At 38.7% G+C, this 25799-nt stretch overlaps 2 protein-coding genes across 3 annotated transcripts in view; both read right to left on the reverse strand.

Moving 5' to 3' along the window:
- Positions 1-13631, reverse strand: part of atg7 (ATG7 autophagy related 7 homolog (S. cerevisiae)) — a 57953-nt gene extending 44322 nt beyond the window's left edge. Inside the window, exons 1-12 of one of the 2 annotated variants that reach the window (XM_056401349.1) lie at positions 13127-13631; positions 11656-11867; positions 11426-11480; positions 11083-11200; positions 10875-10952; positions 10629-10745; positions 9516-9662; positions 9194-9282; positions 5731-5852; positions 4339-4429; positions 4071-4215; positions 2494-2652 (exon numbers count right to left, since the gene is read on the reverse strand). In XM_056401349.1, the coding sequence (XP_056257324.1) occupies positions 2494-2652; positions 4071-4215; positions 4339-4429; positions 5731-5852; positions 9194-9282; positions 9516-9662; positions 10629-10745; positions 10875-10952; positions 11083-11200; positions 11426-11480; positions 11656-11827 (1293 nt within the window). In that variant the 5' untranslated portion in view covers positions 11828-11867; positions 13127-13631. The remainder of the gene's footprint in view (positions 1-2493; positions 2653-4070; positions 4216-4338; positions 4430-5730; positions 5853-9193; positions 9283-9515; positions 9663-10628; positions 10746-10874; positions 10953-11082; positions 11201-11425; positions 11481-11655; positions 11868-13126) is intronic. The other variant, XM_056401357.1, reaches the window with a different exon arrangement.
- Positions 13632-17444: 3813 nt separating this feature from the next.
- hrh1 (histamine receptor H1) lies at positions 17445-23952 on the reverse strand. Its single transcript, XM_056400765.1, has 2 exons — positions 23830-23952; positions 17445-20430 (listed from the first exon to the last, which is right to left on the reverse strand). The coding sequence occupies exon 2, from the start codon at positions 20170-20172 to the stop codon at positions 18535-18537; it is 1638 nt and encodes a 545-aa protein (XP_056256740.1). The 5' UTR covers positions 20173-20430; positions 23830-23952; the 3' UTR covers positions 17445-18534.
- Between the last annotated feature and the right edge of the window lie 1847 nt (positions 23953-25799).

The raw sequence follows: 25799 nt of genomic DNA on the forward strand, positions 1-25799 counted from the left end.
TAGACATCCTCAACCTACAGCCGCAAAACAATTCTGATTGTGGAAAAATCCTTCCTTGAAAAGATAAACAAGATTTCATGACAATCCAACAATGCCACTGTTGATATCTTCAACCAGCTCTGACCTGACTGTTGACAAAATTTAAGGATAGAAAAAGAAGTTGGCGCCTACACTACAAACTATCCTGGAAATGTCACTCGACAGTATTTGTCCCCTGACAAAATGTGAAATTTGCTTCTGACATTTTCAACACAGTGACCCTGCTTGAACCAGGTCCTCACAATTCAGTTAATGCATTTCTGTGCTTTCAGCTCACAGTGTTCCTTTTTCTGTCTTTGTTTCAAACTGGCACCTGATGCCCCTGTGTTTTGGGGAAGAAAAAAAAAAAAAAAAGCATGAGGGAGAGAGAAGCAGACACACACCCACACTAACAAAAAGAGGAGGGCAGGTACGGATGCAGCTCATATAGGGGATAGACAAACAAAGTGTCTAGACACATCATGACAGCACAGGACCATACATCACGACGTACGCCTCTGTTCTTCATTTTCTATTGTATTCCCACAAACACGAGGGAGAGACAGAAAAAAGAGAGTAGAGGGAGAAGCTTGGATACAAAGTTGTTGATGTCATGTCATGACAATTATTTTTGTGTGGGAGTTGGAGTGTGCGTTTGTGTGTATGTGTCTGTTCATGTCTCTCACACTATAATCCTGGCCCACTGGGTATTTCATTTCAGTAACAAACCTGAATGGTGATTGAAAGCTTTGAGTGGTCAGTAACTTTCGTATGAAACTTCAATCTTACTGAGTTCAAGGCAAATTACATCACAGCCTTCCAGTCAGACAGGGAGTGATTCACACTGTGAGATATAACGGAAGAAGAGACAGGCGAGCTGGGGGAAGGAGAGTTCTGTGATGCCAGCTCTTAGTCAGTTTAGGTAAAACTCACAAGTTGACTAGAAGCCCAGAGGGTGTAAACATTTCATTACACAGACTGTGCTCCACTTTCCAGATACATGACTCCGCATATGCATTTAAAAACAGAAAAAATGAATCATAGATTCATAGGAATTCAACATGATGCTTCAAAAGATCAAAATGCTGTTTTTGTTTCATCCTATTTTAGCCTGTATACTGAGGTGTGATACACTATACTCTCACCTTTTCTGGCCACTAAAAATCCTTCAAATTGGACAATTTAAGAAGGGAAAATCACTTCCTGGTTGAACACTCCATTTAAGGGGTTGCAGAAAGGTTGGAAGCCACTGGGCTAGAAGATGAGTATTTAATTTCATTTAAGAATAAAACTGATTCATAAAACTGTTTGTTTTAGGATTGTATGAGAGAGACAAATATGATTTTCTCCACTAGTAAGTTCCAGTAGAATTATATTGATACTAATTTGGAAAAAAAAACAGCCAAATACATGCAGATGTGGCTTTGTGTTGTACTACAGGACTTGAAAGGCAATCAATAGGCTATCCACACACAATAAATGGGGCCTTCTTCATTTTGGTTGACTGAAAGAATATTAACTGTTGTTGCCTTGGAGAAAGAAAAAAAAAAAAAATCAGCACGCCATTTCTGTTCAGTTCTGTTTGTGTTCAAGATGCAACTCAGTTATTATCATGAGATGTTACAAGGTCATGTTTATTGGGATTTACATGAGTAAACAATGTTAGGTAGAGCACATTCATGAAAAATGTGATGTAAACTGACCACCTACCACTTCCTTACAGTACAAATGGAAAACAACTTAGCAAGCGTGTTATTGAATTTTAACTTTTGTACTTTTTGCTCCCTAATCCTAGCATTACATGATATTGGGAGGGCAAGCAGAGAGGACAGTGAATCATCTTATCATGAACTGCCTACAGCTTCTTTTAGAAGGCACAGGCCCGCATCAGCACACAGGTGTACACATGATTCACATCATAAATATGCTTTCACTCTGTGATTTTTCAAGTAGCTCAATAAGAGATGGGTGCCCTCTTTCACACCAAAACATAGCCCTGCTGTCGATGTTTGGCTGCTTTTTCATTTAGTAATATAGCAAAATCGAAAACTATTTCCCCCAGAGAGCCTGCTCCTTAATTAACAAAGTAATGAAACCACTAGCATTTATATGCAAGTGACACAACGCTTCATTTTCTGCATGGTTTGGCTATCACATCTCAGACATGACCAATCAATGAGGAATATGATTACAAGGCAAGCATAAATTAAATTCAGATTGCTACAATGTCCGTGCACTTGTACAGTGGTTAGACTCTGGAAAAACTCATATAGAAAATCAAAACATCTGCATCTGCACTGCGTTTAATTTTAGGAATGAAAACTAGAAAGAAAACTGAAAGCTTATTTCGATATGATCTCAGAGGAGTCGCTTGCTCCTGGGGACTCGATTCTCACATACAAGGTGAGATAAAAAAGGTTCATGTTTCACAGTTTGAGTAGTTTTATTGCTTATTTTATGACTTCAAATACTCACTACGCCAGGAAAGATTTTGGTGAGTCTGTCAACAGCTGCCATGGCTTTGGACTTCCCTCCTCCGAGACAGTCCTCAAACTCATAGAGTGGCTGCCGCACTGGATTGGAGTATGAGATCTTGGCATTGTCTACAAATGTGATGTGTCTCACTCCCCATCCCTGGAGAACAACGGAAAAGCACAAGTCATATATTTTAATCACATTGTTTGGAAATACTTAAGTACTATTTATCGACAAGAACCGTGTCCTAAGCAGCATTTGTAAGCAGCTTGAGTGAGAATTGAGTGGGAGGTTGTTGTGCCCAGTGTGTATTTCAAAATGAATACTTATTGCACTTCCACTGTCATTTTGAAATAATTGATGCATCAGTGTGCAGGTAACACAGCTTGAAGTTATTCCAGCTGCTTTTAAATAACATCACTCTCTGTTTACACAAAGTCGAGCCACACGATCAATTACATCATACCATAGCCAAATAAAACAATAAAATGTTTGTCCATCTTCATAACTAGCAGTTTGTGGTGTATGAAAAATATTTAAAAACCTACAGACTATCAGCCTTTTGGATCTGGTCAGTGAATACAGCACACCTATTTGGTGCTGGGAGGTCGGCCTTTAACAGTCAACACAGAGCGACAGAAAGCTCTTGCGCAAATTAGCATTATGTTATTATATACAATAATGGGATCCTGAATTATTATGTTATAAATCAAACAAACATTCACACCATGAGAAACCAAAACCTTTTGTTATAGTAATAACTTAACACAGCCTCTGACAAGGTTACTGGAGAGCATTACATTACAGCAGTTTCTGGTTTGTATATGGAAATAAATTCCAATACAAAGTCTTTGAGAATGTGATTGAATGACCAAGGCAAGACAACATAAACTATTTACAGTATACAGCAAATTTCACGGTACATTTCTGTGCCTTGTTCAGCCAGTGAACGTTGTGCATGGCCTGGGGGTGGCCAGGGAGGAGATAAGACTATAATAAATCTTTAGTTTGACTGTAGATCAATGTGGGCGGTGGCTGTCTGTTCCATCTCTCCTGAGACAGTGCTGCTTACATCTGCAGAGCAAATAGTACTGACTCATGAAAATCTGTCAAACAATGTTGATTACTCTGTAAACAGTTGGTCCTGATTCACAAATAATCATCTGAGCTTTTATTTACACATTTAGTTCTCCCCCAGATGTTCATAACAAAATCTGGTTTAACTGTATCAGTAAATTCTGCCTCCATCGGTACGGTACGGTACGGTACAGGTTTGACTTTATTTTGAGGTTTTCCACCGAGATTGTTCCAAGTTGAACTCCCACTTAAATCAGGATACTTTGCTGGTTCAATTTTAAAGAGTGTGGAGAAAATTAAAGTGTAATTCAGCGTTAAGTGTCAATTTAAATGCTGAGTGCTGTGCTGAGCTAGCAAAACATTGCTCCATAGCAAATGGTCAAAAACTCCCCAGTGAACCTTTAGTCATTACATAATAATATGATGCTGAAAACAGTGTGTCAAATTCCAGTATACCTTCATCCCTCTGCCAGCCCACTGCATTATTTTTCCACCCTTACCATCAGCGTCCTGGCTACATTGCAGCCCAGAGTCCCAGCTCCCAGTAGAAGACACTTTGTGTTGACCACCTTGTCCAGGTCCAGGGTTGGAACCAGCCTCCATCTCATTAGCTTCAGGTTCAGATCCACTGATGACTCTGCAAGTCTGGAGACAGCCAATCAAAATAACTGCGGACCTGCATTGCCCTCAACATTCATTTCAGAGTACAGATACAGAGTAACTGACAGTTATATTCACACTTCAACATATTTGTATTATGTATTTCACCTTTTAGGGTCCATGCATTCACTGAGGTTGACCATCCTGGGTCCCATGGCCCCCTTAGGGTTCTTCTCCCAACCTACACTCTTAGGACACACTGTGAAAAAACACATTGGTGCTGTAAAATGAGAGATCTATTACAGTGTGAGAAATAACAATGAAACAGGTAGTGCTCACTTACATCAAGTGATATCAACCAATGAGGAAAGTTTGGTTTTATTTGCTCAAGTTTTACATCCTACATCCAACCTTCACTCCAGTACATTGACAATGAATGGAATTTAGTTTGTGATGCACACATAAAAATTACATTTAAAAAAAAAACATGTCCCTGTTCTGTTGGATAAAACACACTGTGAACAGTTTTCATTGAAAACTACTTTGAACAAACTACTTTGTCCTGAAGAAACAGTCCTATGAGAACCAATAATAATGTGTCAAACACAGAGTGTGTATTTGTGTGAACTCCCTGTTTAAACATACAACAACCTGTCCTGTGACATAAACAAAAAACAAAACAAAAGTGAAATAAAAGGTGCATCCAACCCTTTGACTTTTATCTTCCCATCTGAGGATCTGAATTACTCATTTCCAGCCATGAATTTAGAATTCATGCTTTCAGACTGAATGAAAATCATACCGTCAAATTATCCCAGTTTTTTAAATTAAAATTAGATTTGAAGAATCACATTAAGTAATATGAAGGTATTTGTGGCCAGTCCAGTCATACAGGTGGAAGGATAACACATAACAGATATTTGCATTGAGTTTTATTCCTTTTATTTTTGTCCCACACGCACACTCATACAGTTTTGATGCTATGCATTACATACATACATTTCCATCTCTTTTTACTTAAAGTCTGTGTCATCTTGCCTTTAATTGGTGGCAGAGCTGAGCCTGATGTATCTGAAAAGTTGGGCCATGGTGGATTGGTTCATCTCTTTCAGAACAATACCAGAGCAAATAGCTAAATCAATTTTTGCTGCATGTGTATATTGTCTGTGAGTTAATTAAAACCGACCATGTGCTGAAGAAGTAGAGGGAGGTAAACAAAGACACCTCATCTGAACTCAACAAAACCTTCACAGATCACAGAGCTACTCCCTTCCCCATCCTGCTATTACCATTTAAATTACTTTCATCCCTTTATCAACAGATAAAGGAATAATGGAGAAGCTGTGTGAGATTAGTGTGGCTTGAAAAAGGAAGCAGATAGCTTCAGTGGAGAGTGAACTAAGACTGGGGATTTATATCATCAACAATATACACATAAATGTGTAGACACATTCACAAGTACAAATGCATGTACTTACAAAGATATATGATATACCAACACACATGCATGTTACATACTGTCACATGCACAAATAAAACCCCTCACAAATACAAGATTACCTGAGTTGTCGGGAAGATCAGGTAGTTTGACCTGGAAGACGACACTGTGCTGAATGGAGCGGCTTCCCTGCAGAGTTCTGTCCCTAAAACACAGCACCTCCACTGTGTCTAGCTTAGAGCCCCTGACACACACACACAAACACAAACACAAACACAAACACAAACACAAACACACACACACACACACACACACACACACACACACACACACACACACACACACACACACACACACACACAAATAAAGGAAATGTGAAAGTCAATGAAAATAACACCCACATTATGCACAGATGTGAACTACAACTGAAAAAAAAAAAATCATGTGACATTATGAATATCTCGGATAATAGAGTGCTATAGTGTAACCAACATGGAAAATCCTCTGTCTCCCTCTGTAGTACAATAACCAGAGAGATAAATAAGCATTCACAACAATATAAACCACACACATCCACGTACCATCACATTTCCCCTAATATGGTTCTAAATGGCAGATTACAAACTGGAGTGAAACAACTGAACAAGTGAGACATCGCGGCTACACTGTAATTCTAAATTTTTACCTATCCGAGCCAGTATCAACACTTTATGTTTATCACTGATAGAAAGTGTAGTCAAGCACAAGAGTGATGAGGTTTGTATTGGATAAAAACTGCCTCTCATTATAGCCCATGAAGCCTAAAACCTCTCAAAGAATTTGCTGCTGATAAGACCCTGGTATCACAGAACACTACTGCTGAACTGGCCTCAATGAGAGTTCCCTGTTTAAATAATTATGCAATATAAACCTTTTTAAATAGCAACACAAGTGCCAGGAAAAACTAAACTCTCTAGAGAAAAGTGTGGCAAAAAATGACTGATTATGGAACTGAATTTGGAGGTAGACTTTTATAGACTGTGTACATGTTTCTAACTGACAGTGAAACAAGCAACAACTGCAGCAATAATTTTACACATTCTTGGTTGATGATGCAGTACGATCATGTGATGTAACAAGGTTTTTATTCATTCTTAGACAGTATCAAGATCAACTAAGAGAGATTATTATACTTATTGTTGTCCAGTGTTATTTTTAGTCAAAGTCATGTTACTGTTCTCTGGCAAATCAATCTGACCCTCCTGATGCATTACCATACAACTTTGACTTTGATTCCTCAGGTGGCAGAACAGCTGTTCATCCAACATCTGGCAACAGAGGCATTCAGTGTTTATGCTCCTGAAGGACGGAACATCCTTCCTGCTGATTTGAGGTTTGTACCTGCACCATAAATGTTTTAAGCATAAACTCAAGAGGCACTTGTTTAATTTAGCTTGTTCTTAACACTTTTTTTCCCTTGTCCTTAGGATGTGTGTTTATGTGTGCTGTCTATGTGTGAACTGGTTTATCAGTCTGTAAATCACTTTAAACCCCTTCTGTTTGAGACTGCGGTCTACCTGTAAACTTGAACTTGATGAAAAAAGCAATGTTAAAAAAAACACATTCATAAACACATAATAAATATAAAGTATTGCTTTGGAACTACTTTAGCCACAGCGGCTAACCAAGTTCTTCCATCAGTGGTTAACCGTATCCTTAAATGTATATTTTTATATTTCTTTTACAATTTGAAACATTTTGTCTTTATTTCTTTCATCTACCATCAGACTTCAATTGTTGGAAGTTGAAATGTTTGAAAAGTTTTCATGGCATGTTAACTACATGGCAAGAACGATGCCGCATGTGGTGTAATGGAAATACATTGTAGCAGATAAACTGCTCATTGCAGTCACCACATGGGATTAAAATGCCTGAGTGACAACCTAAGCTTACATCACTTGTTCTTAATCTTTGTGTAAATATTTGACTGTGCTTCAATAAGGATGCTTGGATTAAATGTTTTGAAATAAATCTGATGCACCATTCACTCAGCAATGGTGTGCTGAAATATTTCCTCTGTAAATATTTCAGTTATATTTATCTCCCCACAAAACAAGCTTCTACGTACCACTGCCATTTCTACAACAATGTGAGTCAACACTCAGCGACTTCTGAGCTGCAACGTTATAATGTATTTCACTTATACTTGATGCCCTGATGTCAACACACATTAGACCAGACGCTGTATGTGGTGTAATGTAAATACAATGCAGCAGGTAAACTCTTGATTGCCAAGTCACCACATGGGATTAAAAGGCCTGAGTGACAACTTTGGCTCACAACACTTGTTCCCCTTTCCTGCTACTAGACTCCACTGTCAACTTTTGAATGGCAGAAAAAAAAGCCAGTTCCTACAGCTACTAAAAACATAAATATGTGGTACAAAAAAAAAATGGCCTCCGAAAGTGTAATATAATCATAATTATATAATTAAAATAGCATCCACTGGCCAGTTTCAAGATGATTCAGGAGTTTCAGGATGCAGCAAATACACTGCATTTTGTGTGCATGTGTGTGCATGTGTGTGTGTGTGTGTGTGTGTGTGTATGTGTGTATGTGTGTGTTTTCACAGTATATGGTGTCCACAGACAGCAGCTGCTTGTGTCACAGATGGGTCCATCATGGGTTAATAAACCAGCCACTGTTGCTCACCCAGACTGAGCAACTGTGTTGTGCAATGTCAAAAACACACACCCACACAAAAAGAGGACAGAGGCAAGTGCTGCAATGATGTGGATCTTCCCTCGCTGACAAATTCTGGGATAAATATTGAAAATCTTTACGCGGAGAAAATAGTCTTGATCGCTAGTAGTGAGGTCATCACATGGAAATGACTGCAAACAAGTATGACCAGTTAACAAAATAAATTGTGGAAAGTCTTACTTTTGTTTTAAGGCCACGATGTGAGCAGTTTGTAAAAATGGATCTTGTTTATCAGAAAATTGTACAGCTCAGTAGACACGTAGTGCGATCTTACCAGCAGCAGTCATGTTGTACAAATCAGGGATCGTTCAAGGAACAAGTGTAATTAATCGAGTTTATCTCTTCCTCGCTAAACTCTTATGACACCATTGTGACTAAGCAGCAGCCAGAGAGTGCATTTGTTTGACAGAAAACCCTTTAATTTTAGATTTTTTTGTATTGATACAAGGCAATACAAAGCTATTTAAGCAATGCCCTCAACTTTGGAAGTTGATATCAGTATCCATAATCACACCTGCTCCCTACACTTCACAGTCAGGAAATCAGCTAAGCAGAGATTTCCTGCCTTTCACTTTGTGGCTTTGTGCCTAAATAAAGGACTCAGTGTGAGCTGCAAAACATCCAGAGTGAAATTAATAACAACATGTTTTTAAATGCACAGTGAGGACCTACAAGTCTTGAAAACTTCCTCATCTTTTACACACACACACACACACACACACACACACACACACACACACACACACACACACACACACACACACACACACACACACACACACACACACACACACACACACACACACACACACACACACACACAGAGAGAGAAGTAGGGTTTACCATCGGTTGGCTAAGAAGACCAGTAGATTTCTCAAAGGCCAGCCCGGATGTTGAGACAGAGTACACGGATCATACACACCCACAGTAACCTAGAAAAACCAAACAAGGTGTGTTTACATTACCAAAGTGTGTGTGTGTATGCATGTGTGTAACACAACAGACTCTAATCTAACGGATGAGATGAGCCGCTACAATTCTAGTAACGATCGAACTTGAATCTAAGAAGGGAGGCAAAAATCTACCACCTTCAGTATAAAATCAAATCCTTTCAAATATTTTGAACTAATACAGAATAAGCATAAAATTATCTTTACATGACTACCTTCTTAGTATCAGTGAAGAATGTATCCCAGTCCCCGAGTGGAGCCAACTGAACAGTGTCATCAGTGTACTTCATTAGGAAGTAAGGAACTGCACTGGTCTCTCTTCTGAGGCACAGTCCATCATAAGCCTCCTGCAAAGCTGCAATCTGAGAAAGAAATAATGAGGTGTCACTAATGCGCATACAAAGCTCTGTATGTAGACACAGAGCTTTATACATATACATACATGTATGATATATATCATATATCATACTATATATGTCTTACAATGCCTTTGGCACAGATAAGTCTTACAAAGGCATAATATCCACAATTCTGAAATATTTTATTGTAAATATAACGATCAATGAGAGGATATCATCACACTTATTACTGAGATAACTGCTGGTGTGAATTTTAATTTACATAATATGGCTTATTTATGTGTATATTTTACAAGTTACATAAACAATGCCATCTGGCTGACCAAATGCCTTTGCAGTGTTTGCATTTGCGAAAGTTGCACAACAGTTTATCACAGCACTGATTGAACTTTGGCAGGTTACGAATGTTGTCTTGCAGCTTACACGTCTCAGTTATGAACTGTCAAGATGTTACAGAACACTGATTGTTCTAGTCCAGACAAAAGAGAGGGAAAGGGAGAGGGGGAAAAAAATGGAGAAATCGTGCAAATGGAAAACTGCAACCTGCAGCTGGTGTCATGCTGTTCATGAGTCATTCCTTTTCTCTCTTAATGAGGTTTTTTCACTCCTTGGATCCATTTCACTTCGTTATATTGTTTTATGACCTGTACATTTTTAGACAGCCTTTTAGCATTAAAGCATACTTTTCAGAGCTGCATTTCTTAGGAAAATGGTTGAGTGTTAGAATTGTCTTAGGAAAGAGGAAACTAAAAAACTAAGAGAAAAAGGGTATTTATTCTGATCATACAGCAGGTCAATTGTATAACTTGTGTCTAGAATTTGTGTTTGAGTATCAACACTTGTAAAACCACGTCTTCAAAATCCCAGTAGGGAAAAGAGGAAAAAGTAATGCACCTACTGTGTAATTTAAAGCGTTCTGTCCAAAATACCAATTCCGGTTGTTGTCTAATGACCCTTTTAAGAACCAACCTGTTTTGCTGAGAAAACTTGCTCTAGGACAGAAGGCTGCTGGACGATCTTTATCCCCTCTGGGAAGCAGAGTGCAGGGAAGCAGAACCAATAATAAAAATGGTACTTCTTCAGATCCTGAAAAATAGATGGTCATAAAATGGGATAAATGAAATGCAAAAAGATTGAAAGAAAAACAGAAAGACAGTCACATAAAGTCATTAATATATGGAATCAACACATTTATAACACAGTGTTTATACGCACTGCAAAGGTCAGCAGAATGAATCTACAGAGGATGGATGGGTCCTTCAACGCAGCCCCAGACTGTATGGCATCCCATATCTAAAAGACAACAGTAGATAAAAAATTACCCTCATTCAAGCATCAAATTTTGACAATTTCTGATGTCCATTTTACAGCATTCTCCACCAGAGTCTGTATGTGAATGTGTGTCCCACTGGAAGTCTCTTACCTCCTTGGCCTCTTTCTCCAGCAGAGCCTTCTTATCAGTGGTCTTGAACGCATCAAGTGTGTTGGTGTTATACAGCGTTCCAATAGCTGGACAGCAACGAGCTGGGGTTGGACCATCCCTAACAGCAAAAACACATTTCATATTTCCATTAAACTGAATGAATATCCTGTATATGCTACGTACATTTTGTAAACACAGTTGCTTCGCTGCAGACTTACAAATGACGTGATGTGAGAGCTGATCCAAAGTTAGTCCAAACCTTATCTGACCTGGTTGATAAACTCTAAAGGGAGTTCACCCATTCATTATTTTGTTAACAATGAAAACTTCCCCTTATACTTACACATCAAATGCACTGAACTCCAAAGTCAGGCGTGTGGGCAAACCAACTGGGTCACCTATGGGAGAGAAATGTTATTGTAACTTAAATGATACTGATCTAGATTAGCAATTTGGCCTCTGCTGTGCAACTTGTTTTCATGTTTTATATAATCCATATACTTGTCGGAAAAAGTGAAAAACATTAACTGGAGAGTTATCATTAGTATGATACCATACAACCACACTGCTCACCATTGTAGTAGTATCCTTTGATGCATTTGGGGCTCTCGTCCAATCTATAGTCGTCGAGTTTCTTCTGAGTAAGCTGGTGCCAGAAACCTGCCTCCAGAGCACTGCTGAAGGGAGCAAACTGCAGCTTGAGGTCTGCAGCGGAGGACGCTGCTCCACTGGTGTCAGATGCCATCACAACTTCACTAACAGGATGCACGGCCAAGTTCTACTAGCTGTGAAATGAAACAGTTGCAGGTTATAAAACATTTGTCGACACTATAATCTGTCATAAGGTAATTTACAAGGTTACATTCACATTCATAAATTGTAACTAAAAGGCTTAACACAAACACACAACAAACATTACAATAATTTATTAGCTGCTGAGCTCATGACCTCTAATGGTACTGTTTGATACACAATCAAGTGAAGTAAACATACAGCAAAAGGTAGAAACTTATTCAATGAATTAAAAGAGTGTCATATGTTGTACCGATTGTAAAACCTTTTCAGTAATGTGTGACTCTGTGCTATAGACATATCTGACTTGAAATGACAAAATGTATCATCCTAACTCTTGCCAGGTATTGGTCAAAATAACTAAACAATCCTGATACATTTCTAGGGCTGTAGCAATTATTTTCATTTGTTGATTATAGTTGTTTATCTAAAAAATGTAAATGCGCGTCATTCATCTTCATTTTTGTTTTGTCAGACTGACGTCCAAAACACCAAATTATTCATTTTGTAATTATATAAAACAAAGAAAAACGGAAAACCCTCACTCTGCGGGAGAATATCATTTTTTGTTGCATTCAAGCTTTGCAAATGACTTAAAAGAGTAATCAACCATCAACAAAATAGCTGCCAATTAATTTCATAATGACTGACAAATCAATTATTTGACTATTTGTTTCAGCTCTACACATTTCTTACAGCCAAACTTGTGACGGGTATTTGTCACTTCCTTTGACATATCACAGGGTAAACTGTTAATCAATTCATCTCAGAAGTGAAATGATTGTTTGTCTGCACATCCAGTTGCTATGGCACCTGATAACATTAAACACTACTGATGCAAACATTTCGATACATTTTTGGCCAGAATAAACTAAAAAATACAAGGTGAAGTCCAGCAAGTCTGGTTTTATTTGGATGATTTCTTACTGGAAAAATTAGCAGCAAGACACTTTAACCCTTAAACACTTTGGCGCTCCACATGAAAGTTAATGTATTTTTGAATTCCATATTTAATGTGTCAGGACTTAAGACACTTGAGAAGTTACTGTGCAGTGAGTTAACACAGACACACACATGACAGCAGCAGCCTTATTTCCTCTAATGCTTTTACACCCGACCAGCATCTTCACAACACACACCGCACTAAGACGATCAAATGTATTTTCCGACCCGGATGATCAACGTTAACGTTGAACAAACCAGACACGCAATTCTTTGTCAAAATTTAACAAGCTGAGTTTTATAGACTTACCAGAAATCCTTACTTCCTGGTAAAGTTGGTCATGTGATAAGCGGCGACTTGTCAATAAAGCAGTGCAGTATGGGTAAGTAGCTCGTCGGGTTAGCCTCGGTTAGCCGGTGTATAGATGTGTCTCTTGTTTTAAGGTGCAAGCACCATCGAGTAAAATATGAAGAACCAAAATAAAAATAAGAACACACAAACGATAAAGCATGAGAAAACAGATAGAAACCTGTACGCGCCGTTTCTTTTCATGTCGGACTGAACAGATGTGTACAAGATTGTGAGGCTGCAGCAAGTAACGTATGTATGCTTCACTAGCCTATATACCCGCACCACCTCCGGTTTCAATGGGTAAAATCACAGGCCAAACATAACTGTATCGAAACAGGTAAAAAATCTGCAATTCCGTAATGTAATAAAAATGCTACGAACTCATTTTCACCAGAATGGTTACAGGGACATCGGAAATTGGCTTCATCAGGGCACCGATCTGTGCCACACTGAGTTAGGGACCGTCTGTAAACTACACTGCCTGGGAAAAAACGCACGATGTTCACCTACCACTTACAAACTTAAGAATAAAACTTGTTAACCTTCTTTTGATTTTAAAATTTGATTACATTTTATAGAGCTTCGTCGGTCTCTGTATCAGTGAAGAATTTATCCTAGTCATCTGTACCAATAAGGTTTACGATTTGCAAGTTAAATAATGGTATGCTGAGAAAATGCTTATTAAATACAAGATTGTGTGATTGTGTAGTAATGGGACTTCAGACTTGAACACTATCTGTAACATAATCTGTACTGCCTAAGTATAAATCGATCAACCCGTTTGTAAACATATAATCAATTTAAAATCTATATTATCATGGATAATTTGTTCTAATCTTACCAAAAACAAATCATTATTTCATGAAGGTCATGATTGAAAATTAATGATAGTTTTAGTTCATTAGTTGCATTTGAAGATTTGATGTGCATGATAATTAATAGATAAGTCAATCTGCAAAAAATAATCTGCAACTATTTTAATAATAAAATTATAAATTTAGGCATTTTTAAGTAAAAATTGCAAACTTTCTCTGGTCCCAACTTCTCAAATGTGAAAATTTGATGCTTTTCTTTGTCATATACAATATAAAACTGGATATATTTTGGGTTTTGGTCAATTTATTTGTAACTTAATTTAATTTTGAGATTATGAAAAAAAAATCATAAAAAATTAACCCTGTAGGATCATTAATGGGGCTAATAAGGGGTTAAACTAAAGTAATGTAGGTAAATTATTTTTGTTTTACCTAATCATAAACCACCCCAGTCAGAGCAATTGCAAAATCTAAAAGTGATCATGAGCAGAAAATCTTGTTAGTCCTCTCTTACTGTAGCGACATTTGTTGTTATTACTTTCCCCAAAGCAATATAAATAAAACAAATCTAAACAATTTCTGCATAAAATGTAGCTTTTGTCATATGAATTTCTAAAATACGTAATTTTCCTCAGATCTCACCATACAGTTACCTGTATGATGTTCACATTTAACCATTGTCCTGTTTAGTTTCTCTTTTTTTCCACACCCACTAGAATACCTCTTCATTTTGCACGATCGATTCAAGGTGCATTCTGCAAAAGAAACTTGTACAAGTCACAGTAAAATTCACTCGAATTCAACAGGGCACCTTCAGAGAGGTTTTCAGGTCCATGTTTTGCAGAGTGAGCTCTATATCTTTAGTTATTGTTATAAATGCAGTGTCAAGGCAGTTAGACACTGGCAGGCATGGCAAATATCTGCCATGCCACGTCAGGTAAATTTCCCTCATGCAGTCCATTCCTATTTATACTTTACACATGAAAAACATATTTATTCAACAAATAAGTACAAATATCCTGTGACATCCACCTCAGAAATCCATGAAACAGACCACTACCTCATAGGGATGTAGAAAGACATTTTTGAGGGTCCAAGGATCAATTTTTTAAAAAAGTTCTTTTTACACTTCACAAGTGTTCAAAACACTGTCTTAACTAAAATACCTCTGACAGCCTCAATGTGGCACACTGTAAAATCACCTGATTTATGAACATCTTAGGTTCAGGCAAACATGGATTCCCATTTATAAATAACCAACCATAAATCAGCCACAAAATAATAAGGAGCTAATTTAATCCTTTTCACTCATAAAGAAAGAATGATGAAGAGGTAAAAAGCACAGAGGTCCTCCCTGAGTCACTCACTGACAGAAATGAGTGCTGACACGAAAGGTGATGATGTTATCGCTCGTTGAACTGGGCCTTGGCAGACTTTCTTACAATAACAGTAATAATAATGAAATATAGTCATGTTTGTTTGGTCAAGGAGACATTTCAGCTGAAGAACTTGAGCCTCTATGGCCACCATCTTCTGCACTTCCATGCAACATCTAGAGAAAGTGATAGGGGTTGTATGATATAAAAACATTTATATTCATGCCAGCCTTTGGTTTCATTCCGCTGCCAAGTAATGTACTACTACACTGTTAGACTTGAGGTATGGATGGCCTGAAAACCAAGCTAACAATTTTGACACTTTGACCATATGAAATAGTTTTACAGTGAATATTGTTGTTCAGCTGGGGATACAGCCCATATATCAGGTTTCACTCTCCACATTTTTATTACCAGTGTTGGTTTTGGCAAATCTGTAAATGTTGGCTATATTTGCACAACTAGCACTTGGGTTCCTCTCCGCTTTACAGTGTAGGATCAATTAGAGTCAACTGTCATTGTGCTGGTAATGTTTTTATTGTTCCCACGGTAACAACCAGCATAAGGCTGCTTCCTGTTGCTGGTGTTTCTTCAGTCACTATGAAAATATAGAATTGTGTTTTCCATGTTGATATGATCTAAAGCATATAAGGATAGAGGGTGATGCATGAGACATTTGTGATTTGTGATTTTGGGCTGCATAAATAAGATTGACTTGCCTGCAGTTTGCCTACACTGATGGAACCCAGAAGTGATGATAAAGGTATATATAACCAAGGCTCGATTACTACTTGGGAGACCTCCAGGGCTCCTAAAGGTTTTCTATGAGTCAGTTAGTTTTTGGTTACAGTCAGATTTGTTTCCACTAAGCCCTGCACTGTACTGTAATCAAATGTCCCCATTTGGTAGTGGGGTCCTGTGTCAACCTGTCCAGTCCTGTGCTGTACCCTTATTCTTTTTAATTGTGTTGACATGGTGCAAAATGAAGTTGTGTTTAACCAAATTAACACAAACTAACTGACATAAAGACAAACTAAGACCAGGTAGTTAGGAGTAGGTTTCTGCATCTGAGCAAAACAAGGAGGCTGCCATCTATGTTGTGCTGAGTGCACTGTATGTGATGGCAATTATTGCAAAGTTGAATCAACACATCTCTAAAACAGTGTCAACAAAAACTGAACATTATGACCTTAATAAAGTTGGAAATGAATGCAAGGCTGTTGTATTACAGACTCCAAACACTGTCTGTTCAGTATTGCCTCATTTTGACCGGTGGACTAACTGACTTTATAACAGATATGATCTGGTTGTCATAACAAAAAGCATTATTAAAACACCATTAAATGCCATCAACTGATCATTAGAATGCGACACCGAGACCTTTGCTCTCTGTTGCCAGCAATAAAGCTTTGCTGGAATGAAATGAAGCCAGACAGCAGCTGGAATTTATCTCTAATTGAAAAACGGCTCTTGCAGAAATGTCCTTGATTTACATGAACATTAAAATATTCAGTGGCCACTATGAAACGACGAGAGCATTGTCACAATGGTACAGAATTTGCAGTAAATATGCAGTCATTTCTAGCAGAACTTAATAGCTTCGATTTGAGAAAGCATTGCAAAAGAACGTCTAAAACACATGTTTATCCTGAAGAGCAGCCTGACACTGGCTCAGTTTTGTTGACAGAGATGTACTCAGTGCAATCACACACAAGCCTCACATCATCACATCTCCCAGCTCAGTTCCACCCCCCTCCGATGTGTTTGATTTGGCTAAGTAGTGACTCACTCTGTCTGTGTTCATTGTGCACAGGAAACATTATGCGTTTCTTGATCTACATTTTGTTATAATAAAACATGGCACCCTATTTCAAACATTATACTTCACATATTAAAATGAAAAAAAACGAAATAGGCCTCCGACATGAGAAAAAGGTTATTTTCTGTAAAAATCTGAACACATTGTTTAAATGTGTATCATGGGAATGGTTAAATGTCAGTTAAATCACCATTTGACTTTGTTTTTCATAACAGGATTTTGGGCTTAACCCTTACTATTTGAGACATAGTGTAATTGTGCTGTGATGCTCTGTCTCCAGAGCCTGATGGGTGCACTTTGTGTGTTTGTTCCAAAAATTTAATTCACTACAAATGCATTACAGGAGTCTGAAATTTATGGTTGCTTTTCTACAGGACTGTGGAATTATATTTGCTGCTTCTTGTCTAATGACATGAAAAGAGGTTCCATATCACAGCATTAAACAGATGAGTGTGAAAAGCTTAGCAATAATTTGCTAAAGGGCAGATTTGTTAGAAGAAAAACAATCCTTCTGTGGTTTGATAACAGGATTTAAATAGTCCCCCTGTGCACACTGTGATGTTTTGAAAATGTGATTTAGACATACATCCAAACTTGAGCTACTGCATAGCGTTTACACTGTACATGTAGATATTAATACAGCACAAACAGATCAAACCAGACCAGAAGATTTCTACACATTATATTTGATAAGATGATGGCTTTAATGTGTTAAAAACATTTAAAGCTTGTATGTAAAAAAGAAGGGTTAAATAAAAGGACAACTGAACAGTTCCAAATTCGGCTCAGTAGACACCAGCCAAGATTTGTGTTTTTCCTGGACTGACTGATGCCTCAAATCCTGTTTTAATGACAATGTGACAAGTCACAAAAATACTCAAAAGTGCATGGCAGTGCTTCGAGCATGTAACATCCTGTTGTATCACATTAAATCTCTGTTTCTCTACATTGATAGTGCTAATAAATAAATAAAAAAAAGATTCTTTAAAAGCACTTTTTGGACATAGCTTTACTTCATTCTGGACCAGATGTGTCTCCCTGGCCTCTGGCCCTAGACACACATTATCATGATAGCATAAGACAGACAAAATAAATAACATTAGATTCCAACATTATCCTCAACTACTGCCATTAATCTGAAAAGTGCAGTAGGTTACAAAAGTAAGATCTAGAACAAACACAAATAACTGACACTCAACATACAAGTATGGTTTTATCTACACTTTGAAAGCCTATGGAGGCATTACATTTATTCAGCTGTTTGGCTGTTGTCACCTCCTCATCAGTGAATATCAGCAGCATCTAAACACCTCTAATTTTTTTCGGCTTATCCCCCCCCCCCCGAATCACAATCTGTCAGAATCGAATGTTCAGAATGTTTTTGAAGACCCGTTTAAAGTTCCCATTGCAGAGCGGGTATATGAAAGGGTTGAGAGTGGAGTTGATGTAACCTAGCCATATGGTGAACATGTGAAGGTCATGGTGCACACACTCTTTGCAGAATGCCATGACCATGAAAGCTATGAAGTACGGTATCCAACACAACAAGAAAGCAGCGATTATAAAGCCCAACTGCTTGGCTGCTTTGTGCTCTTTGTGGATCCTCAGACTTTGGATACGCTGACGTGATTGGTCAATAAACTTTTGCCACGTCTGTCTCAGAGTGAGTGGGTCCAATTTGGCATCTTCAACCCCTTCGTCAGCCCAGGGGGGAGCGCGACTGGGGTCGTAGTTGTTAAACAGCGCAGACGTGTACCTCTGGACGGCTGAAACCTGACTGATAGCACAGACACCGCTGACTGAGTTTGGTACTGTGACGTGACATTCATTTAAAGATGCTGGAAGTTTGTTCTCATTACTCCCCTCTGAGCAAAGTACGTCCTGTGGAACTGAGGGTCGACTCAGGGGAATCTCAGCGTCGGGCTGCTTCTCCTCAGGGGACAGCGAGCACCTATTGGCCTTTCGTGCCATTCTGAATCGTTTTGTTGTCATGGCAAGCAATGACGCCTGCTGGCCTTTTACACCAATTTTTCTGTGAGAGATAGAAGGAGCAGCTTTGGTTTTATTATTATCTTCTAAGGAATATATCTGATCTAAAGTGTTCTGGTCCAGCAAGCGTTGTTTTTTAGAGAGTTTGATTAGAACCTCACACTGCCTCTTGGGTGATTTGGAGTCATTTTTCTCAAGAGTTTTAACATTTTGTCCGTTCTCATTTTCCCCAAAGGAATCAGTTGGATGGATGATTCTTTCTCTGTCTCTCAGATGTTGTCTCACAGCCAAGTAGATGTGTGTGTAAAACCACAGCATCAAAACTGAGGGCACGTAGAAGTTGAAGACGGCAGTAATGACCTTAAACCACGTGACGAAGCGGAAATCCGTGTCACACTTGTTCTCCTCCTCAGGTTTAAGGTCGACATGTGTGAAGGACCTCCATCCTAAAATCGGAATAATCCACATCATCGACAGCAGCCAGGCTCCAGAAATCATCACACTGGCTTTTCCCCGTGTTCTATACTTTAGGTACTTTAGCGGTTGTCTGACGGAGCGATACCGGTCCAAACACAGGATAAACAAGCTAAAAATTGAGGCTGTGCTTGCCACGTAGTCCATGATAAGCCAAAACTGACAGACAGCACGACCTAGCTTCCATTCATCCTCCAATAAATACACCAAGTTCAGAGGCATAACTGTGGCGCCTACAATCAGATCTGCCACCGACAGACTGACAATGTAGAGGTTCCCAACGGTGTGCAGGCTCTTCTCTCTCTTCACGGCGTAGAGAACGAGCAGGTTCATGATAATGGTGAGGAGAGAAAGGAGTCCCAGAAAGACTCCCAGCAGAGCGTTGTGGACGCGGTCGTGTAGGGTGACGGTGTGATTGCTCCTCGGTGAGTCACCATCAAGGAGCCCACTCCAGCTGGTGTTGCTGTTATTGACATAGCTGCTGGTGTTGAGGTGTAGGTCTGTGGAAGGTGACAGACCAGATTCCATCATGGTAGATGAGATGGCCACCTCTAGATCCACTCACATCGTGGAAAACTGTTGACCAATGTGTCTTTAACTGTAGGCCAAAACATGTACGAACCAGTAGGTTTTAATCAGGCGAGGAAGGTGTATTTAATCAGTTTGGATCCAACACATAAATCATAACGACCACTGGAAAAAAGGCAATCCTTTAAATACTGGAAAAGGGATAATCAGTGTTGTGTTGATCTTTAGTTCATTTGCCATGTAAATCCAAACAGTTAATACCTGGAAAACATAAAGAACATGGGTTACTGTTACAATTTGTCACAATTCTTTTCATTTCCTTCCTTAATTAAAGTTGTAAGAATTTTGTTACTGCTTTTTTTCTGTGGAAAAACAATTTCAGATGTCCTAGAACATGCTTGGAAAGGATCTCTAAGATAGCAGACTGATGAGAGATAAACAAACTAAAAAGACGAGATAGAACCACCTATTTAGAGAAACTTAAAGGCACTATGCGTAACATTCAGAAAACCCTTGTTATTAATGACACCGGTGGCTGGTAGGTGAAGTGCAGTCAGAATCCTGTTTTGCTTGCACCTCATAGGGCAGGGATGCCAGGGTTACGGCCCGCGGGCAGGACCCGGCCCGATTGAACATTACATCCGGCCCGTGGGTTGATATGGGAGAGCATTTTTTTTTTTAATTTAATGTTTTATTTTTTACAAAAAGCCAAAAATGTGAATTAAATCAGATAATTTCGTTAGGTAAAAATGTGTTATGAACGAATAAAATAGGTTACATACTTTATTAATCCTGCAGAGCTGCCTGGTGTGACTTTGAGCACGGAGCGGGAGACAAGCAGCGCAGTGAGCCTCTAAGCTTAAATTGCTTGCACAAAACGTTTGATCAGCACTCAGCATTTGTTTATTGTTGTTGTTCATTTAAACTAGTATGCACAGAGCGCGTGAGGGGGCGGGTGAGAGAGAGAGAGAGAGAGAGTGCGAGCGAGCAAGTATGAGAGCTAGAGTGAGCTCTGCGGTCTTGGCCATTAGTTCATGTTATTTTTATGTAGGTAATATGTTGTCAAATATGTTTAAACTTAAATAAACTAGCCTACCTATACAGTAGTTATGTCTCGTTGTATTAGTTTGTCCTGGTATTGATGTGATGTGCGTCATTGAATAATGCGCAAATAGATATTCAAATAGTTTGAATACATGTGTTTTTTAGAGGGAATATTCGAATGTCATTTTTGAGCAATTTTGACAGCCCTAGCTCGGATGGGACAATGTTACGTTTTCAGAGGTTACTGTAACTTGCTTTAGGCTTCTATGTAATTGTAAGCCTCATTGTGAGGCTATTGTGGTGCCAATGTAATTTCTTTTTGATGTGTAGGCCTTAATGAATAATTTCAAACAGTGATGTTGAGTCAGTGTTTGGTCTTTTCAGTTCGAAAGTGTAATTTGGCCCGCTGAGGTCTCACTTGAAAAAAATCTGGCCCCCTGACCAATTTCACCCTGGCATCCCTGTCATAGAGCGTCCTAGGCTTTGGCCAAAACAGTGACGTGACATGCTGTGCCTGAGACTGAACGTGATTGACCAGCATCTTGATGAAAGATGAGGTAACTAAAAGTCCAACGTTCTTATAGTTTGACTATAAACTATATTTGAGACTATACGCTATATTTACCTCTGCAGCTCTGACACAGCGCTAAAACAAAGTTCATTGATACAGATAAGAGTTTGATGACCTTATGTTATTGTAAACGTAATACTGTTATAATCTTACTGGCTAGCACAATATAGGCGAGTGACATTGTTGAACTAACCTGTTCTCATTGCATGATATATTGTCTGCATTTTTATTTGTCGGCGCAGTAGCTAGCTAGCCAGCTTAAACAATCATTGTCTAGCTTTCAACAAGAGGCTCATCAATGTTAGCAGAGATACATTTGCTGGATGATGATGCTTTACATAGAAATCAGTCAGCAGGCACACACATGTAAATTCTTTCACATTTTCTTATGTAAATAACGTACCTTTAAATAACACTTCATATGTCCTATCATCTTTTTACACTTTAGGTTTGGATGTACAATATTAGTAGGCTAAAATCTCTCTTGCTCTTTCTCTTTCACTGTCCAGCTGGCTTTCTTTAACACTCACATGAGTGGAAGGTGGCAAATCCCATCAACTACACAGCAGCAGACAAAGTGTGTGATTGGAAGAAAGGAGGTTGTCCTCGCTGCAAGAGTCTATTAAAAAAAGACCATGTTGCATCTACTATAGGTGAATTAACATCTATCTATCTATCTATCTATCTATCTATCTATCTATCTATCTATCTATCTATCTATCTATCTATCTATCTGTCTGTCTGTCTGTCTGTCTGTCTATCTACCTATGTCTGCTTATTCACTGATGACACACACTCAGGAGGAGGAACTCCAAAAAAACCCACCAAGCTCAAGTGTTTTGTGCTTAGTGGGAAAAACCAAATCACTCACAGCGGTAATGGGGGCTGAAAGGTTTTTAGCAGAGCATCCTCAGAAAGTGACTCACTCCACCATACTTGTTTTGTAAAATGGAGCAATGCTGTAAGACTAAGGATTTCTTGATGCACTCATGAGCCCCCGCCTTTACATCCCCTTGCCTGCACCTATTCAGTAAGTAAATAAATAAATGAATGAGCCAGAGAGCCTGAAAGTATTGGAAACAGTTAATGAACTATAGCATTACCCTGTGGATGCTGCATGATGGATGTTGAGTCTCCATCCAGAGGATTTATCAAAAGCCTTCCAGCTTTAGGGTACAAGTCATTTAATCAGTTGGAGACACTGGCAGCAGCATATTCCAAAAATAAGGCTTTAATTAGTGAAGTCTTTTTTTTTATAATGGCATTTTTAAAAACCTTTTCAAAAATGTACAATCAAAGGAAATGTGAACGGTAAACTAATACCCACCTGTACATGCAGTGTTGTATCTGGTGTCTTTCATATCTTTAGTCTCACATAAGAAGCTTAATAGACACATCGATGATTTATCATTAGCTTTAATCTTTTTTGGCTTTTAATCTGTGCTGAAATGGGTGATTGTAAATATTTTTCTCGCTCTGTTTATAGCCTCTGTGTTTATACAGTAACTGCCTCCGCAACACAAATATTTAGGAATCTCATTACTCACTGAATTGTCAAAGAATAACAAAGTAAAAAAGAAAAGGGATGGATAACAGAAAAAAAGAAGATCGGTTGCGTATTTTCTGCTTATCTCACCAGAAAAGGACAGGACATTTATCCAACACTAATTGTTCAATATGATTATCTGTAATGAACGTTGCTTGTCTGATTAAATTATAAAAGAGCACAGAACACAGATTAACCGTGCTATCTTTTGCTCCGTTGAGCGCTGATGGAGCCTATCTATCAAAATAAATGACTGTCATGCGAAATACTACGAGTCGGTGCGCAGAGAACCACCTGTTGAGCGGGATCACACATGAAAACTTTTAGGCTTTCAAAGGGTATGAACACTATCGTCAAAAATGTTTTTATTTTTTTTCTCCATTATTAAAAATGGCTTTTGTCAGTTGCCAGGAAAAAGTTTATCAGTTCAACAATCATTTTATTGTTCCCGGTAGGCGTCTGTGAGGCAGCCCTTAAAAGTGGAGATTTTCAGACTTACCACTGCACTGAACATGAATTTCCAGGACAGTCCATTATTCCAGCTTGTGTTCCCGGTGCTAATCAGAAAACGAGTGAAGGATAGGGATTTAAATAAAGAAACAAGTCCACCTCCCGCCCCAACACCGATCCTTCTCCAGCACTGTGCCCCGCTCCCCCCTCCCTCTGAGGACTGAAGACAGACTTCGGAGTCCACATGATTTCCCGTTGAACAAGTGCAGCCATAAAAAATTACCCTGTTTCCCGGAATGGGAGATTTCACCTGATTGAGTGCCGGATTATGATTTGCAGTGCCATGATTCAGTGTGTGGGATTCAGTGTACAGTTGCACGCACACTGTGAGCAAAGGAATCTTAACTTCTTGTATGTTATGTTATGTGGAAATCACTCATTAAAAAAAAGCAATTAAAGGTGGCTGAACACTAAGGTCTACAGTATCACACATTTGAATAACATCAAACTTTTATTTACAGCTGAGCCATTTTATGGTAATTCAGCATCAGAGAGAAGTGAGGGTGGGATCTGTTTGGATTATTGGTAAAGGAGACTATAGGGACCATGGTAACAACATGAATTCCTCCAATCACAACACACCAGCTGGAATGATGAAACTCAGCATACAACATGCCAAGCAGCATTACTGTTTCTCAAAAGTAGAGTCCCACCCTGTTGTCATATAGGGCTCCAGCATAGGCTGGCTGAGCCAAGGTGCATAATATATCTTAAAGCATAAAAATGAATTGTGTTGCTGACCTGGTTTCAGCCGTCTCCAGCTATGTGGCTGTAGCATGTTCACCAACACCAATATGCGTCTCACTGTTGCCGGTGTGTGGGTTTATATAGAAGGAAAGGATGACTGGGTGTATGCCATCAATCTGTTTTGGACTTGGCTTTAAAAAAAAGTATATTTTGTGAGGTAGGAATTAGTCTACAACAAAAATAACAAAAACAGAAATGGCCATTTAATGTGTCAAAGTAGCAGAGAAAGTGAAAGTTTGGATAAACGGAGGGTTGCTGGACCTTATCACAACACTTTATGACACTTGTTTCAAAGCTTTATTGCAACTGATCCAGGAATTCTTTTGTATTTTTTAAACTGTAAATAACTTCATTTCAATTGAAACACATGTTTATGTAGTGTCCATTACTAACAGCCTGAACCCAAACTACAATCTAATACGTCGCACTGGAGCTTCAAAGAAAGTCTCAAGTTGCTCCTCAAACTGTAAAAACATCCTCATCTGCCAAAAGCTAATATGTCAACTATTAGAGAACTGAACTGATAACACATCTGCCGACTGTAAACTCTGCTCTTCTGTTGGAACGGTGCCCACACTGGAAAGATCTGGGTTGCACATTATAGGTTAGCACTGACAAAATGTTTGGTAATGTTCAGCACATCTCACAGCAGTGATGTGATGAGGCTCCTAAAGATCCTGCCAGTGTCGTGATTCTGAGAGTTGGTCTTGACTTCATCTTGGACTTTTCTGGACCCATTGTGAAATGGCTATGTGGTCAAAGGGAAGTATGATGTGTGTGTGTGTGTGTGACTGCAGGCGGAAGTTCATGGGGTCAGAAAACTCAAGTGCTTTAATTTTTTTCTTTGCAAGTATTATGCATACAGGAAATACTGTAGCGTATGTTTATCATAAGACAAACACCCATTTAGAAACTGAGAGGAAAGTCATGACAGTGTCATGAGTGTTTATATTCCATGCTGCATGTGTCATCTGTGTCACAATTTATTGGTCCGTATGCAGGGTCAAGAAATACAGACTTTGGAAAAGAAAAACTTTGGCCTAATGATGGTGCTACAAGTGGCTGTGTACAATGAATTTCATGCCATGGTTTTTGAAACCTGCTGGTTCTTGGCACAGCTTCTGGTTTATACTCAGGTAATTCTTAGTTCTAAATGAAAAATGGCTGAAATTACTCACACAACCAATTCATAGCTACACAAAGTCACAAAAT

The sequence above is a fragment of the Seriola aureovittata genome, chromosome 2 (assembly GCF_021018895.1).
Source record: "Seriola aureovittata isolate HTS-2021-v1 ecotype China chromosome 2, ASM2101889v1, whole genome shotgun sequence".
Classification (NCBI taxonomy): domain Eukaryota; kingdom Metazoa; phylum Chordata; class Actinopteri; order Carangiformes; family Carangidae; genus Seriola; species Seriola aureovittata.